Source organism: Eptesicus fuscus, chromosome 15 (assembly GCF_027574615.1).
Source record: "Eptesicus fuscus isolate TK198812 chromosome 15, DD_ASM_mEF_20220401, whole genome shotgun sequence".
NCBI classification, from domain to species: Eukaryota; Metazoa; Chordata; class Mammalia; order Chiroptera; family Vespertilionidae; genus Eptesicus; species Eptesicus fuscus.
The window spans coordinates 78280505-78292898 of record NC_072487.1 but is presented as its reverse complement, the minus strand read 5'-3'; the positions used below and the strand labels follow the sequence as shown (position 1 = coordinate 78292898).

At 68.9% G+C, this 12394-nt stretch overlaps 1 protein-coding gene across 1 annotated transcript in view; it reads right to left on the bottom strand.

Annotated features, from left to right (window-relative positions):
• NOTCH1 (notch receptor 1) overlaps nucleotides 1–12394 on the bottom strand; it is a 45501-nt gene that overhangs the window by 12003 nt on the left and 21104 nt on the right. Inside the window, exons 7-23 of the mRNA XM_054727248.1 lie at nucleotides 11746–11901; nucleotides 11433–11618; nucleotides 11074–11187; nucleotides 10343–10456; nucleotides 9621–9854; nucleotides 9425–9535; nucleotides 8322–8514; nucleotides 6365–6510; nucleotides 6132–6245; nucleotides 4128–4247; nucleotides 3723–3875; nucleotides 3133–3361; nucleotides 2346–2547; nucleotides 1394–1547; nucleotides 1103–1287; nucleotides 442–574; nucleotides 21–278 (exon numbers count right to left, since the gene is read on the bottom strand). Coding sequence (XP_054583223.1) covers nucleotides 21–278; nucleotides 442–574; nucleotides 1103–1287; nucleotides 1394–1547; nucleotides 2346–2547; nucleotides 3133–3361; nucleotides 3723–3875; nucleotides 4128–4247; nucleotides 6132–6245; nucleotides 6365–6510; nucleotides 8322–8514; nucleotides 9425–9535; nucleotides 9621–9854; nucleotides 10343–10456; nucleotides 11074–11187; nucleotides 11433–11618; nucleotides 11746–11901 — 2802 coding nt within the window. The remainder of the gene's footprint in view (nucleotides 1–20; nucleotides 279–441; nucleotides 575–1102; nucleotides 1288–1393; nucleotides 1548–2345; nucleotides 2548–3132; nucleotides 3362–3722; nucleotides 3876–4127; nucleotides 4248–6131; nucleotides 6246–6364; nucleotides 6511–8321; nucleotides 8515–9424; nucleotides 9536–9620; nucleotides 9855–10342; nucleotides 10457–11073; nucleotides 11188–11432; nucleotides 11619–11745; nucleotides 11902–12394) is intronic.

The window sequence follows — 12394 nt, the reverse complement described above, 5'->3', positions numbered from 1 at the left end:
CCGCCAGGCCGGGCACCCACCGGTGTGGCCGGGGCGGCACTCGCAGTGGAAGTCGTTGACGCGCTGCACGCAGTTCTGGGTGCCGCGGGCGTCGCAGGGGTTGGAGAGACACTCGTTGACGTCGCCCTCGCAGCGCTCGCCCACGAAGCCGGGCAGGCAGGCGCAGGAGTAGCCGCCCACCTGGTCCACGCAGGTGCCGTTGTTGAAGCACTTGGGGCCGCGGGACACGGGGTCGATGGGGGGGTTGCAGTCGTCCACGTTGATCTCGCAGTGCACCCCTGCAGGGGCGCGGCGGGCGTCAGGGACCCGCGGGCCGCCCGCCCGCTGCCCCGCGCCCTCCCCGTCGCCCTCACGAGGCTCTGGCTGGGTCCGGGATGCCTCTGGCCGGCACAGGGGCCCCGGCCGCCCACGCCCTGGACCCGGCCTGGTGCGGCGCCTCACCCTGCGTGCCCCGCGGACAGGAGCACTTGTAGGTGTTGGTGAGGTCGATGCAGGTGCCGCCGTGCTGGCACGGGTGGGACAGGCACTCGTTGATCTCCTCGGAGCAGTTCACCCCGTGGTAGCCGGCCACGCACTGTCAGGGAGACGGACACGGGCGGGGCTGTGGCTCCGTGGGCAGCCGGGGTGTGAGCTGCCCCCGAGCTGACTGACAGCCACACACGCCGCCCTCCTGCCCGGTGAAGCCTTGGGCTCCTCACATCGGGCTGACCCGGAGGCAGACTCCTGTCCAGCCGACCCTGAGAAGGGCTCCGATCAACTAAGTCATGGCCCAGAGCAGGGGCCAGGCCCCATCTCCTGAGGTAGATGTGGGGGGGGGGGGTCTCAGGAGGGGTGTCAATTGAACAAGGGGGGAAAAATCCTACAGGAGGAAAACCCTGTCCAACTTCTCAGTGTATCTTCTTCTTCCAGCCACTCCCTCCTCCCCCACGGGACACCTCCTCCAGGCAGTCTTCCCTGGTTACCCTGGCTCTACCTTAATGGGACTAAAAGGCATCTGCATCTGCTGGGCTGAGTCTTCCTTACTGAGCTGGCTCCCAACCCAGGGCCCAGCACTCAATGCCCCACCAAACACACCCCTCCCTCCCCGGGGATGGGTCCCCACCTCGCAGGAGTAGCCGCCGGGGTAGTCGGTGCAGGTGGCCCCGTTCTGGCAGGGGCTGGGCGAGCACTCGTCCACCTGGTCCTCACAGTAGCTGCCCGTGTAGCCCGGCTGGCAGCGGCAGTGGTGCGTGTTGTCCGCGTCCACGCAGAGCCCGCCGTTCCGGCACAGGTGGGTCACGTCGATGCCTGCGGGGGGGGGGGGGGGGGGGGCGGTGGCAGAGTGTGAGGCCTGGGCTTCCCTCCCGGGGGCCGGCCGCCGGGGAGCCTGGGCTGGGAGGGGACACGTGCTTACCTCGCTCCCGGGCGGCTGCCTCGCAGGACATGCTGGGCACGTCGCAGTAGAGGCCGGTCCAGCCGCTGTGGCACTCGCAGCGGTACAGCACGTTGGTCTGCCAGCACCTGCCGCCGTTCTTGCAGGGCGAGGAGTCACACCAGCGCACCAGGTTCTGGGGGCGCAGGGCAGCGCTCACACTCGCCCCTCCTGGCCGCGCGGCCCACGCACACCCGAGAACCTCACGCCCACCCCACAGAGGAGGAGACTGAGGCCCACGGGCTCCACTGCTCAGGGGCTGGGTGGTCTCTGTCTCTCGCTCTCTCTCTCTCTCCCCCCACGCCCCCTCAGCAAACCCAGACCCCCTTCCCTCCAAGGAAGATCTTATATCGGAAGTAGACAATTTTGTTGGGAGTTTTTATAATTGGTATTTCCTGTGAAAATCTCCTAGGAAGATCACCCGTTAATACTTTTGTGTATTTCCTATAAAAACATCAGCTTTTAACAATCCTTCCCCAGCCAGCCTAGCCGGTGTGGCTCAGTGGATAGAGCGTTGGCCTGCGGACGGAAGGGTCCCGGGTTTGATTCTGGGTCAGGGCACATGCCCCGGGGGGTTGCAGGCTTGATCCCCAGTAGGGGGCGTGCAGGAGGCAGCCGATCAGTGATCCTCTCTCATCATTAATGTTTCTCTCTCTCTCCCTCTCCCGTCCTCTCTGAAATAAAAATATATTAAAACAGAACAAAACCCTATAAAGCCCATCTCTCCCCTACACTACCTCGTCTTTGCTCTCTCCCCAAACCTCTGCTCCCTGACCGGGACGGCCGCCCGGCAGCACCTCTGCTGGCAGCACCGCCCAGGCCAGGGCCAGGCTGGCCATCAGACCCCAGGGACACGTGCCCGAGGGCACCCCGCGCCTCAGCCAGGCTCTTCCCTCCTCGGCCGAGGCGGACCCAGCAGCTCCCTCCCGCTCACCTGGCAGCTGAGGCCGGTGTAGCCCAGCGGGCAGGTGCACCGGTAGGTGCCGTAGCTGTCCTGGCAGGTGCCGCCGTGCAGGCAGGGCCGCGAGTCACACTCGTTGATGTCGTGCTCGCAGTAGCTGCCCGTGAAGCCGGGGGGGCACAGGCAGGTGAAGGAGTCGATGCCGTCCACGCAGGTGCCGCCATTGAAGCAGGAGCTGCAGGCGGGCAGGCACCGGGAGGAGGGTCACTGGGCGAAGGACGCTGCCCACGCAGGACCCTCCACGCTGGCTCAGACGGTGGCCAAGGCGGGCCGCACGGCCGCACCAGGCCAGCAGCAGCCTGACTGACCTCACGGGGGCCCACGGCAGCCTCAGGAGGCCCCTGACACAGGACAGGGGGGCCTCAGGCTCGCAAACCCCATCACGCCCCTCCCCATCCTCGGCCTTCCTTACAGCTCATCCTGAGGGGAGCTTTCTCACACTCACGGGTTCAGGGGAAAACAGGAGGAACGTCAGAACTCGTAGAGATAACACAGAGGACAATCATGCCAGGAGACAGGGACGAGCACATTTAACGCGAGCTTCCCGGCAGCCAAGGTGAAAAAGGAAACAAGACACCTCCCCCCGTCAACTGGCAACGGCCCTCGAGGAGCCCCGCAGGACAGGAGCAGTCCGGCTCTGCGCGGCCAGCTCTGCGTGACGGCGGACGCCTGCTCGGGGCCAGGCTGCCAGACCCTGTGCACGGCCCACATGCCCCCCCCCCCCCCGCCCCCGGCGCCGGGGCCCTGCCGGGCCGCCCACCTCTCGGTGCAGTCGGGCGTGTTGTTCTCGCAGTGGATGCCGCTGAAGCCCGGCGGGCAGGTGCAGGTGTAGCTGGCCACGCAGTCCGTGCAGTTGGCGCCGTGGCGGCAGGGGTTGCTGGCGCACTCGTTGATGTCCTCCTCGCAGAAGGCGCCCTGGAAGCCGGGCAGGCAGTCGCAGAAGGCCGCGTTGATGCCGTCCGTGCAGGAGCCTCCGTTGTGGCACGGGTCTGGGGAGGGACAGGAGAGCGGGCTGAGGGGCGCCGGGCGGGGCCCAAGGTCCCTCCTCGCGGGGGGAGGAGCTCCGGGAACCCACCGGGAGGTGTCGGGCGGGCTGGACGCCGGGCAGGCCTGCTCCGGAGCCTCCTGGAACCGCCCGGAAGCACACCACGCGGTCCACGCCGGCCCGGGTGATGCTGCGTGAGCAGCTGCCACCGCCCCGCCCCAACCCGGCTCCCTCCAGCCACGCCACCTGGGGTGGCCTCTCTGGGAGTGACGGCTGGTATGGCCAGGGCCCCCCGCGCCCAGCCAGCGCCACCTCCGTTCTCCCGGTCCCGCCCGTGGCCGAGGGGGGGGCAGGTGGCCACTCACTGGGCCGGCAGTCGTCGATGTCCGTCTCGCAGTTGCGCCCCGTGTAGCCGGCCTGGCAGTGGCAGCGGTAGCCGCCGTCGGTGTTCTGGCAGGAGGCGCCGTGGCGGCACGGGCTCTTCACGCACTCGTTGACGTCCACCTCGCAGGTCTGCCCTGCGGGAGGGAGAGCACCTCAGCCCCGCCCCGCCTCTCCGTCCACCCGCCGGGTCTCCTCCAGCCCAGGCGGAGAGGAGGGGCCGGGTCGGTTCCCACGAATAGAGCCCCTGCAGGCGGCTCAGCACCCGGCTCATCTCCACAGATGAGAGCTCCCTCCCTCCCTCCCTCCCTCCCTCCCGGATCCGCCCGAGCCCGGGGCGCCCTCCTGGGAGCCGAGGAGCGGAGCCGGGCGGGGGGCAGCGGCCTCACCCTGCCAGCCGGCCGGGCACACGCAGGAGAAGCTCTCGAAGTCCTCGGACGCCCTGCACTCGCCGCCGTTCCTGCAGGGGCCGGAGGCGCACGGGGCCAGCACCACCTCGCACGTGGCTCCTGCGGGAGCGGGAGATGGTGAGGCCCGGGAGCCCGGCCAGAGGCCAACGCCCGGGCCTCCACAGGCCCCACGTGGTCCTCCCGCCGTCAGAGACCCACGGGGCTGCACGTGAGCCCCGGGTGAGCGCCTGGCTGAGGGGGGCCTGGGACTCGGGCGGAGACACCAGAGGGACACGCGCCCACGGGCGGCAGGGCACAGCCGGGCCTCGCCCCGAGGAGCCCCTGGCGTCAGGGCTGGCGACCCCCACGCGTGGCGGGGGCCTCGGGCCTGCTCCCGGCCCCTCGTGTCCCAGGCAGGAAGCGCCCATCGAGACCACGGAACAAGGCCATCCACTGCGGGGCCGTGCCAGCTCCAGGCGGGGGCACATCCGTTACCGGGGAGCCGCGGGCTGCGGCAGGGCCTGGGGACAGCGGGGCCGGGTGCCTCTGCACCCCGGGTGCGTTCCCTCCCGGTTTTCCTGTTTACGCCGCAGGGCGGCCGAGGAAGCGAGGAAGCGTTATCTTCCTGGTGGCCATTATCTCGCTGGCCGGCCGCTGCGATTTTCCAGGGCCTTTCTTTCTCTCGGTTTCCACGGTGACCCGGGCGGGCAGGAAACGCGCCCGAGTTTCCGACAATTGTGCGAAGGGAAGCAGGAAGCGGGCGGGCGGGAAGCAGGTCAGCACCGGCTCCTCCCGCCTGCCTCCTGCGCCGACGGCGGCCGGCCTGCCGAAGGGCTCGGTGCGCCGGGCGTGGAGGCCTGGGCGCCCCCGGGCTTCCTCACTGATCCAGGAGAGAAAACGCAGGCCCCGCGCGTCGGTCAAAGAAAACACGGCTCTGGCCTCCGGCCACCCGATGTCATGGGAACCACATCGGCCTCGCTCGCCCCAGGGAGGCCGTCTCAGGACTCCCAGCGCCCCCCCCCCCCCCCACACACACACACAGGGGCCGAGTGGTTGTGACTTTTGGTTTTTAACTCTTTGCATAGCTCTCCTAGGCCCGTGGTCGGCAAACCGCGGCTCGCGAGCCACATGCGGCTCTTTGGCCCCTTGAGTGTGGCTCTTCCACAAAATACCACGCACGTCCAGTGCGATTGAAACTCCGTGGCCCGTGCGCAGAAGGCGGTTTTCGGCCTGGGCGAGTCTATTTTGAAGAAGTGGCGTTAGAACACTCAAGGGGCCAAAGAGCCGCATGTGGCTCGCGAGCCGCGGTTTGCCGACCACTGTCCTAGGGGGACGGGGCCTGGGACCCCCTGGCCGGGAAGGGAACGGAGGCTGGGACACCAGGGAAGCGCCGCTGCCAGCGGGAGGGGAGGCCCCTGGTTCCCACACAGAGGGCCTGCCTGCCGGCAGAGGCCCCGGGCCCCGGGCAGTGGGCACCCAGCGGGAGGCCGCCAGCCAGGCACGGCCCCTGCCTCTATGCCGAGGATCCCACCTTCTCACCCCCCGAGCAGGCCGCCAGGTGAAACATCTGGGGTCTACTTATACTCAAGTCCTCTCCCAGGCATCCTGTACTTTTTTATTTTTTCCATTGACTTCGGAAAGAAAGGGAGAAGGAGAGTCAGAAACATCAATGACGAGAGAAAAATCGCTGATCGGCTGCCTCCTGCACGCCCCTGCTGGGGGTCAAGCCCGAAACCGGGCATGTGCCCTGACTGGGAATCGAGCCGTGATGCTCAACCACTGAGCCACACGGCCGGGCCATCCTGCTTTTTTATGCTCATCCGGCAACCAGGCCCGGAGGCAGCCGGCGGAGGCCCTGCTCGCAGAGCGGAACCTCGGGGAGCGGCTGTCGAGCTCGCAGACAAGGCAGCCCCGTGAGAGCCACTGCACACCCCGCGGCCACCACAGCGCCTCCCCCACCCGGCGGGCCAGGCCCCGGCCCTGCAGGCCCCGCCCCAGCCGCACCTGTGTAGGGCAGCGGGCAGTTGCACTTGTACCCCGCCACGTCGTCGATGCAGGTGCCCTGGTTCAGGCACGGGTTGGACGCGCACTCGTTGATGTTGGTCTGGCAGTTGGGGCCTGGGGGAGGGGACAGCGGTCAGGGTACCCGTCGGCGCGTGCTGCGCCCTGCGCCGGGCCGGGGGCCCGAGCCACCGCCCCGGAGGCCTGCTCGGCGCCAGGGCCCCGCGCGCACTCACCGCTGAAGCCTTCACGGCAGGTGCACACGTAGCCGCTGGTCATGTCCTTGCAGGTCCCGCCGTTGACGCAGGGGTTCGACTCGCACTCGTTGTTGTTGACGTCACAGTTGGCCCCGCTCCACCCGGGGTCGCAGTCACACTTGTACCTGCGGAGGTGACCGTGGCGGCTCAGGGGGGCCGCGGCGTGCGGGCCGCGCTGTGGGCATCCCCCGCCCCCACGCTCTCCTGGTCGGATGGCACGGAGGCGGCCGTCCCCGCTGACCCTCAGTCCTTTAAGGTGGGGCACCAGCACCCACCGCCCCTGGCTGTGTGGCCTTGACCCCAGGGCCTACCCTCTCTGTGCAAAAGGCGGGCACAGGGCCCCCGCCCCCTCCATGGCCCCGTGCAGACAGAGCGATGCGGGGCACGTAACGGGCGTCAGAAAGAGCTTCGTTTTCCCCTCGGCACCCTAACACTTCTGACACCAATCGAGGGCGAGGGGCTCGGTCCCACAAGACGGCCCCACATCCAACGCCAATCACAAGCCCGAGGCGGTCACCTGTGTTTGATGACCATCCACACACAGGGGCTCCCACACCCCTCAGCTGGCAGTTTGCTAGACCAGCTCGCAGGACTCAGGGGGAGAGCTTACGGCTCGACTTGGGCTTGATGACGAGAGGGGAGACCGGGGACAGCCAGGCGGAAGGATGCGCGGGCGAGGGCTGGGCAAGCGCGAGCAGCTGCACACCCTCTACGGGCGACCACCCTCCTCGCCATGACAGTTCCCAGCCCGGAGCCCTCTGAACCCCGCGAGCAGCAGAGGAGCGGCCACAGGCCCCGCGCTGCCCAGGCGGGCGGCCCCGTCACCAGCTCCTGTCCGCGCCGCACCCGTACCTCTAAGGACAGGCGTGGCTCCTGGCTCCCACCCCCCTCAGGTACCTCAGCCACCTCGTCAGCTAAAGCTCAGGGGTGGCTGGAGGGGCTGGGAGGCGTAACAGGGGTCCCTGCCCCGCCGGCGGGGCTCAGTGGTTGAGCAGGAACCAAGAGGTTCCGGGTCCGATTCCCGGTCGGCGCACAGGCCCGGGTTGCGGGCTCGATCCCAGTGTGGGGCGTGCAGGAGGCAGCCGATTCCTGATTCTCTCTCATCACGGATGTTTCTCTCTCTCTCTCCCTCTCCCTTCCTCTCTCTCTAAAAATCAATGAAAAATACTTAAAAAAATAGATGCTCCTTCCACTCACAGACCCGAGGAGCTGCCTGAGGAGCCAGACAAAACCCCCAACAGCCACTTCCTGCATCTCACGAACCCGGGGCACTGGCCGCTGCCCCGAGTCTCGGGGACCCGAGGACCCGCCCGCGGAGCCAGCGCTGTGACGTGGGGACACGTGGCTCAGGGCGACCCGTGGCCGGGGAAGGCTGGGCACAGACCAGGGCCGAGCAGGCGTCTATACTGGGCACAGCTATCTGTCCTCGGGGTCACAGCACCCACCCGCCCGGCCCGGGGCCACCATCTGGCCCGTCTGGAGCTCCCAGCCTGCCCCCTGCCGGCCCCCACACAGCGGCCTTCCTGGGGGCACAGCTCACAGCCGTGGACCGGAGGGGTGGACGTGTGCCTGCACCCCGCCCGTGCCCTGTGCCCGCACCCGTTGAGGCCGTCCCGGCAGGCCCCACATCCCGCCCCGTGCCCCGTGCCCGCACCCGTTGAGGCCGTCCCGGCAGGCCCCACGTCCCGCCCCGTGCCCCGTGCCCGCACCCGTTGAGGCCGTCCCGGCAGGCCCCACGTCCCGCCCCGTGCCCCGTGCCCGCACCCGTTGAGGCCGTCCCGGCAGGCCCCACGTCCCGCCCCGTGCCCCGTGCCCGCACCCGTTGAGGCCGTCCCGGCAGGCCCCACGTCCCGCCCCGTGCCCCGTGCCCCGTGCCCGCACCCGTTGAGGCCGTCCCGGCAGGCCCCACGTCCCACCCCGTGCCCCGTGCCCGCACCCGTTGAGGCCGTCCCGGCAGGCCCCGTGGGCGCAGGGGTCGCTGCTGCACTCGTTGACCTCCGACAGGCAGGAGGGCCCGTGGTAGCCCTCGGGGCAGCGGCAGGTGAAGGCGTTGGTGCCGTCCTCGCAGGTGCCGCCGTTGTGGCAGGGGCCGCCCGCGCACTCGTCGATGTTGATGTTGCACATGCTCCCTGCGGGCGGGAGGGTCCTGTGAGCGGGTTCTGGCCCGAGCCCGTTTCCTCCCGTGACACCGGGGGTGATAACCGACCCCGCACCCGGTTTTCCGCGGGGACACCAGCCGAGCTGGCGTTTTTACCGTTTTTAATACATGTTTACCAGACTGTGACCTCCCGGCTCGTAGGTCGACGCTAAACCACTGAGCGGCGCCGGCCGGGCCGAGCTGGCATTTTACACGCGTGTCACCTGCGGTGCCGGCCGGCCCAGCCCACTCTGCGGGGCGCTCGCTGGCACTTGCGGGAGTCCCCCTCCCAGTGCCCAGGGGCAGAGCCTACACCAGTGATGGCGAACCTATGACACGCGTGTCAGCACTGACACGCGTAGCCATTTCTGATGACACGCGGCCGCTGAGGCAGCCGCATGCCGAGGATGAAACATTTGCGAAATAATGTTTTTTCCTCAAAGTGACACACTACCCGAGTTACGCTCAGTTCTTTGGCGAAGTCTGACACACCAAGCTCAAAAGGCTGCCCACCACTGGCCTACACTGTGCCTCTGACCAAGGGGCACCTGAGGCCCTGAGAGCCGGGACTTGCTCGGGGCAGACGGGGGCGGCCGAGGGCGATGGTGCCCTGGACCCTGGCTGTGTTCTCAGCCCGCTGGGCCGGCCGAGGTGCCCGCGGATCCCGGAGCCGCTGGAGCCCCAGTCGCCGCGCTGTCTCTGCTGCCGTCTCTGAAGGCTGGAGCCCGACAGTGGCCCTGGGCGGCTCCCTGCAGCGACCTACCTGGGTGAGGGCCCAGGGACATCCCACCGCTGACCTTGGCCTCTGAGCACAGCCTGAGCCCAGGCCAGGCCCTGAGCAGGGCTCTGAGGGATGGAGCCGGGGGGGGGAGGGGGGGGCCCTGACCCCCAGGACCGCTCACCTGTGTAGCCCGGCTCACAGGCGCACTCGTAGCCGTCAATCTTGTCCAGGCACGTGCCCGAGTCGCAGGGGTTGCTGGCACAGTCGTCCAGGTTGATCTCACAGTTGGGTCCTGAGGGGTGAGGGGCACGTGGTGGTCAGCCCCTGAGCCCCGCAGCCGACCCCCCCGGGCCCCCCACACCGAGCCCGGCCGGCACCTGTGGTCCCCTTGAGGCAGAGGCAGAGGTAGGCGTTGTCGCGGTCCTGGCAGGTGCCGCCGTGGCGGCAGGGCTGACTGTGGCACTCGTTGATGTTGGTCTCGCAGTGGTGGCCGGTGTAGCCGGGCCGGCACAGGCAGGTGAAGGCGGCCACGCCGTCCTTGCAGGACCCGTAGTGGCAGGGGTCGGGGTCACACTCGTCGATGTCCACCTCGCAGTGGGGCCCCGTGTAGCCTGCAGGGTGGGGGCCGAGCTCAGGGCGGCTGCTCCCTGGGCCCCAGGCCACCCCCGCCCCGAGCTCTGCCACCAGACCCAGGTCACTGGCGCCCTGGCAGAGAGGACCGGGGTGTGTCCTCTATGGAGAGACGCCTTGCCCGGCCCTGAGCTATGGACCAGGAGGTCACGGTTCGATTCTGGGTCAGGGCATGTGCCCGGGTTGCAGGCTTGACCCCCAGTGGGGGGCAAGCAGGAGGCAGCCGATCCATGATTCTCTCTCATCGTTGATGTCTCTCTCTCCCTCTCTGAAGCCAATAAGGAATATTTTTAAAAATGTAAAAAAGACAGACGCCTCCGCTGCGAGGTCAGCGCTGAGCGGCGCCCTCGGCCCCTGGACTCGGGGTCCCAGGCTGAGGCCCTGACACCTGCCCCCTCGGCTCCGACTGTCCCTCCGCTGGACCCGCGCCCCTCCCTATACCCCTCCCTGCGCCCCGGCAGGCGCCCACCTTCCGTGCACACGCAGCTGTAGGTGTTGGGCCCGTCCAGGCACTTGGCGCCGTTCTTGCAGGGCGTGCTGGCGCACTCGTCCACGTCGTACTGGCACAGGTTCCCGGTGAAGCCTGCGGCGGCACAGCGGCGGCTGGCAGAGGGTCGCGCCCCAGCCGACCACACAGCGGTTCCCGAGAGGGGCTCCCCTGTGCGAGCTCCGGAGGGACGCGGCACCCCCACCCAGACCCTCTCCTCCCCACGTCCGCTCCAGCCTCAGGCCCACCTCTCGGGGCCTCACAGAGGGCTTTCCCCGGAGCAACTGTGGTTGCCATGGCTACAGCCCAGGCAGGTGGGGACTGGGGTTCCCCTGGGTGTCTGGGGAGGCCGATGTGCATCTGAGGAGCCCAAGGCTCTGACCTGCTCCCATGGACAGACGCTGCCTCCTGGGGCTCTAGGAGCCCCCATGTCCATGGCGCCCTCCCCACCAGCCAGGAGCCCCCAGAGCTGAGCCGGTGCCTCCCCCCACCCAACCCCTCTGGGGTTCCCGGCGCCCTCCCCTCCAGGGAACCCCAGCAGCAAGGAGGCGCATCTCCGGCCCCCGGGCTCCCCCACCCCCACAAGCACACCCTGCAAGAGGAGGGTCGTGCCGCCCCAGCCTGGACGCCCCACCCATTTCTGAGGGGAAGGACAGGCCACCCACAGGGGGCGTCGGGCTCGGCCGGCCCCGGGCACGGAGGGCGTGGCGCACCTGTGGGGCACTCGCACTGGAACTCGTTGATCTTGTCCACGCAGCGGCCGTTCTGCAGGCAGGGGCTGCTGGCACACTCGTCCCGGTTCACCTCGCAGTGCACGCCCTCGTAGCCTGGGGGGGGGGGGGGGAGCGGGGCCGTGACGGTCCTGGCCCAGAGACGCCCACACCAGACCTGCAGCTACGGGTGCCAGGGCCACCCCCCCCCCATGCCCCGCGCTCTGCTCGGCCCCCAGGCCGGGCCTCCCTCGGTTTCCCCGGATGCTGGCGAAGTCTGTCGCCCGGGGGCTGGGGGTGGGGGTGGCAGGGGCACGGGGCTGGGGGCTGTCTGCCCCCTCCACCCCCTTCGGCCCACGCACCGGGCATGCAGATGCACTGGAACTCCCCGATCTGGTCCAGGCAGGTGGCGTCGTTCTGACACGGGTTCGAGACGCACTCGTTGACGTCGATCTCGCAGCGCGGGCCGGCGTAGCCCTGCAGGCAGCGGCACTCGAAGGAGCCCAGCGTGTTGATGCATTTGCCCTTGTGCTCGCAGGGGTTGGCGCCTGGGGGTGCGGCGCGGTGAGGGGCTGCTCCCAGCACCCCAGCCTCCAACCGTCCGGGAGGGACCGGCCCGCCTCCCCCATCAGACTGGGGCCCCCCCGCGGGCAGAGCGCCCCGCCCGGCGCGTACCCAGCGAGCACTCGTCCACGTCCTGGCTGCAGGCCGGCCCCGTGTACCCCGAGGGGCAGGTGCAGATGGCCTTGCCGTTGACGGGGTTGGTGTCGCAGTTGGAGCCCTCGTTGCAGGGGTTGCTGATGCAGGCGTCGTTGAGGTGGCACAGCAGACCTGGCAGAGCGGCGGGGTCAGCGGGCACCGCCCTCCCCGCTCCACCCGCCCAGACCCATGAGGAGGGGCCTCCCCCTGCGACGCTTTGTTAAAAAACATGCTTTTCTATCGATTTCAGAGAGGAAGGGAGAGGGATAGAGAGACAGAAACATCAACGATGCGAGAACCACTGATCGGCTGCCTCCTGCACACCCCCTACTGGGGATGGAGCCTGCAACCCGGGCCTGTGTCCTTGACCGGGAATCGAACCCGGGACCCTTCAGTCCGCAGGCCGAAACTCTATTCACTGGGCCACACTGGCCAGGGCCCACGGTGACGCTTCTGAGTGACCCTGTTGAGCGTCCCGGGACACGCAGGTTCATCCCCAGCTGGCCTGACCGTGGGCACCCCCTGCCCCTCTTCACTCCAGAAAGGCCGCTTCCATCACCCCTGGGGACCCTGTGAAGCCAGCCTGTGCGTGTGAGCCAGGCGAGGGGCGCCAGGCCCGGCCCGA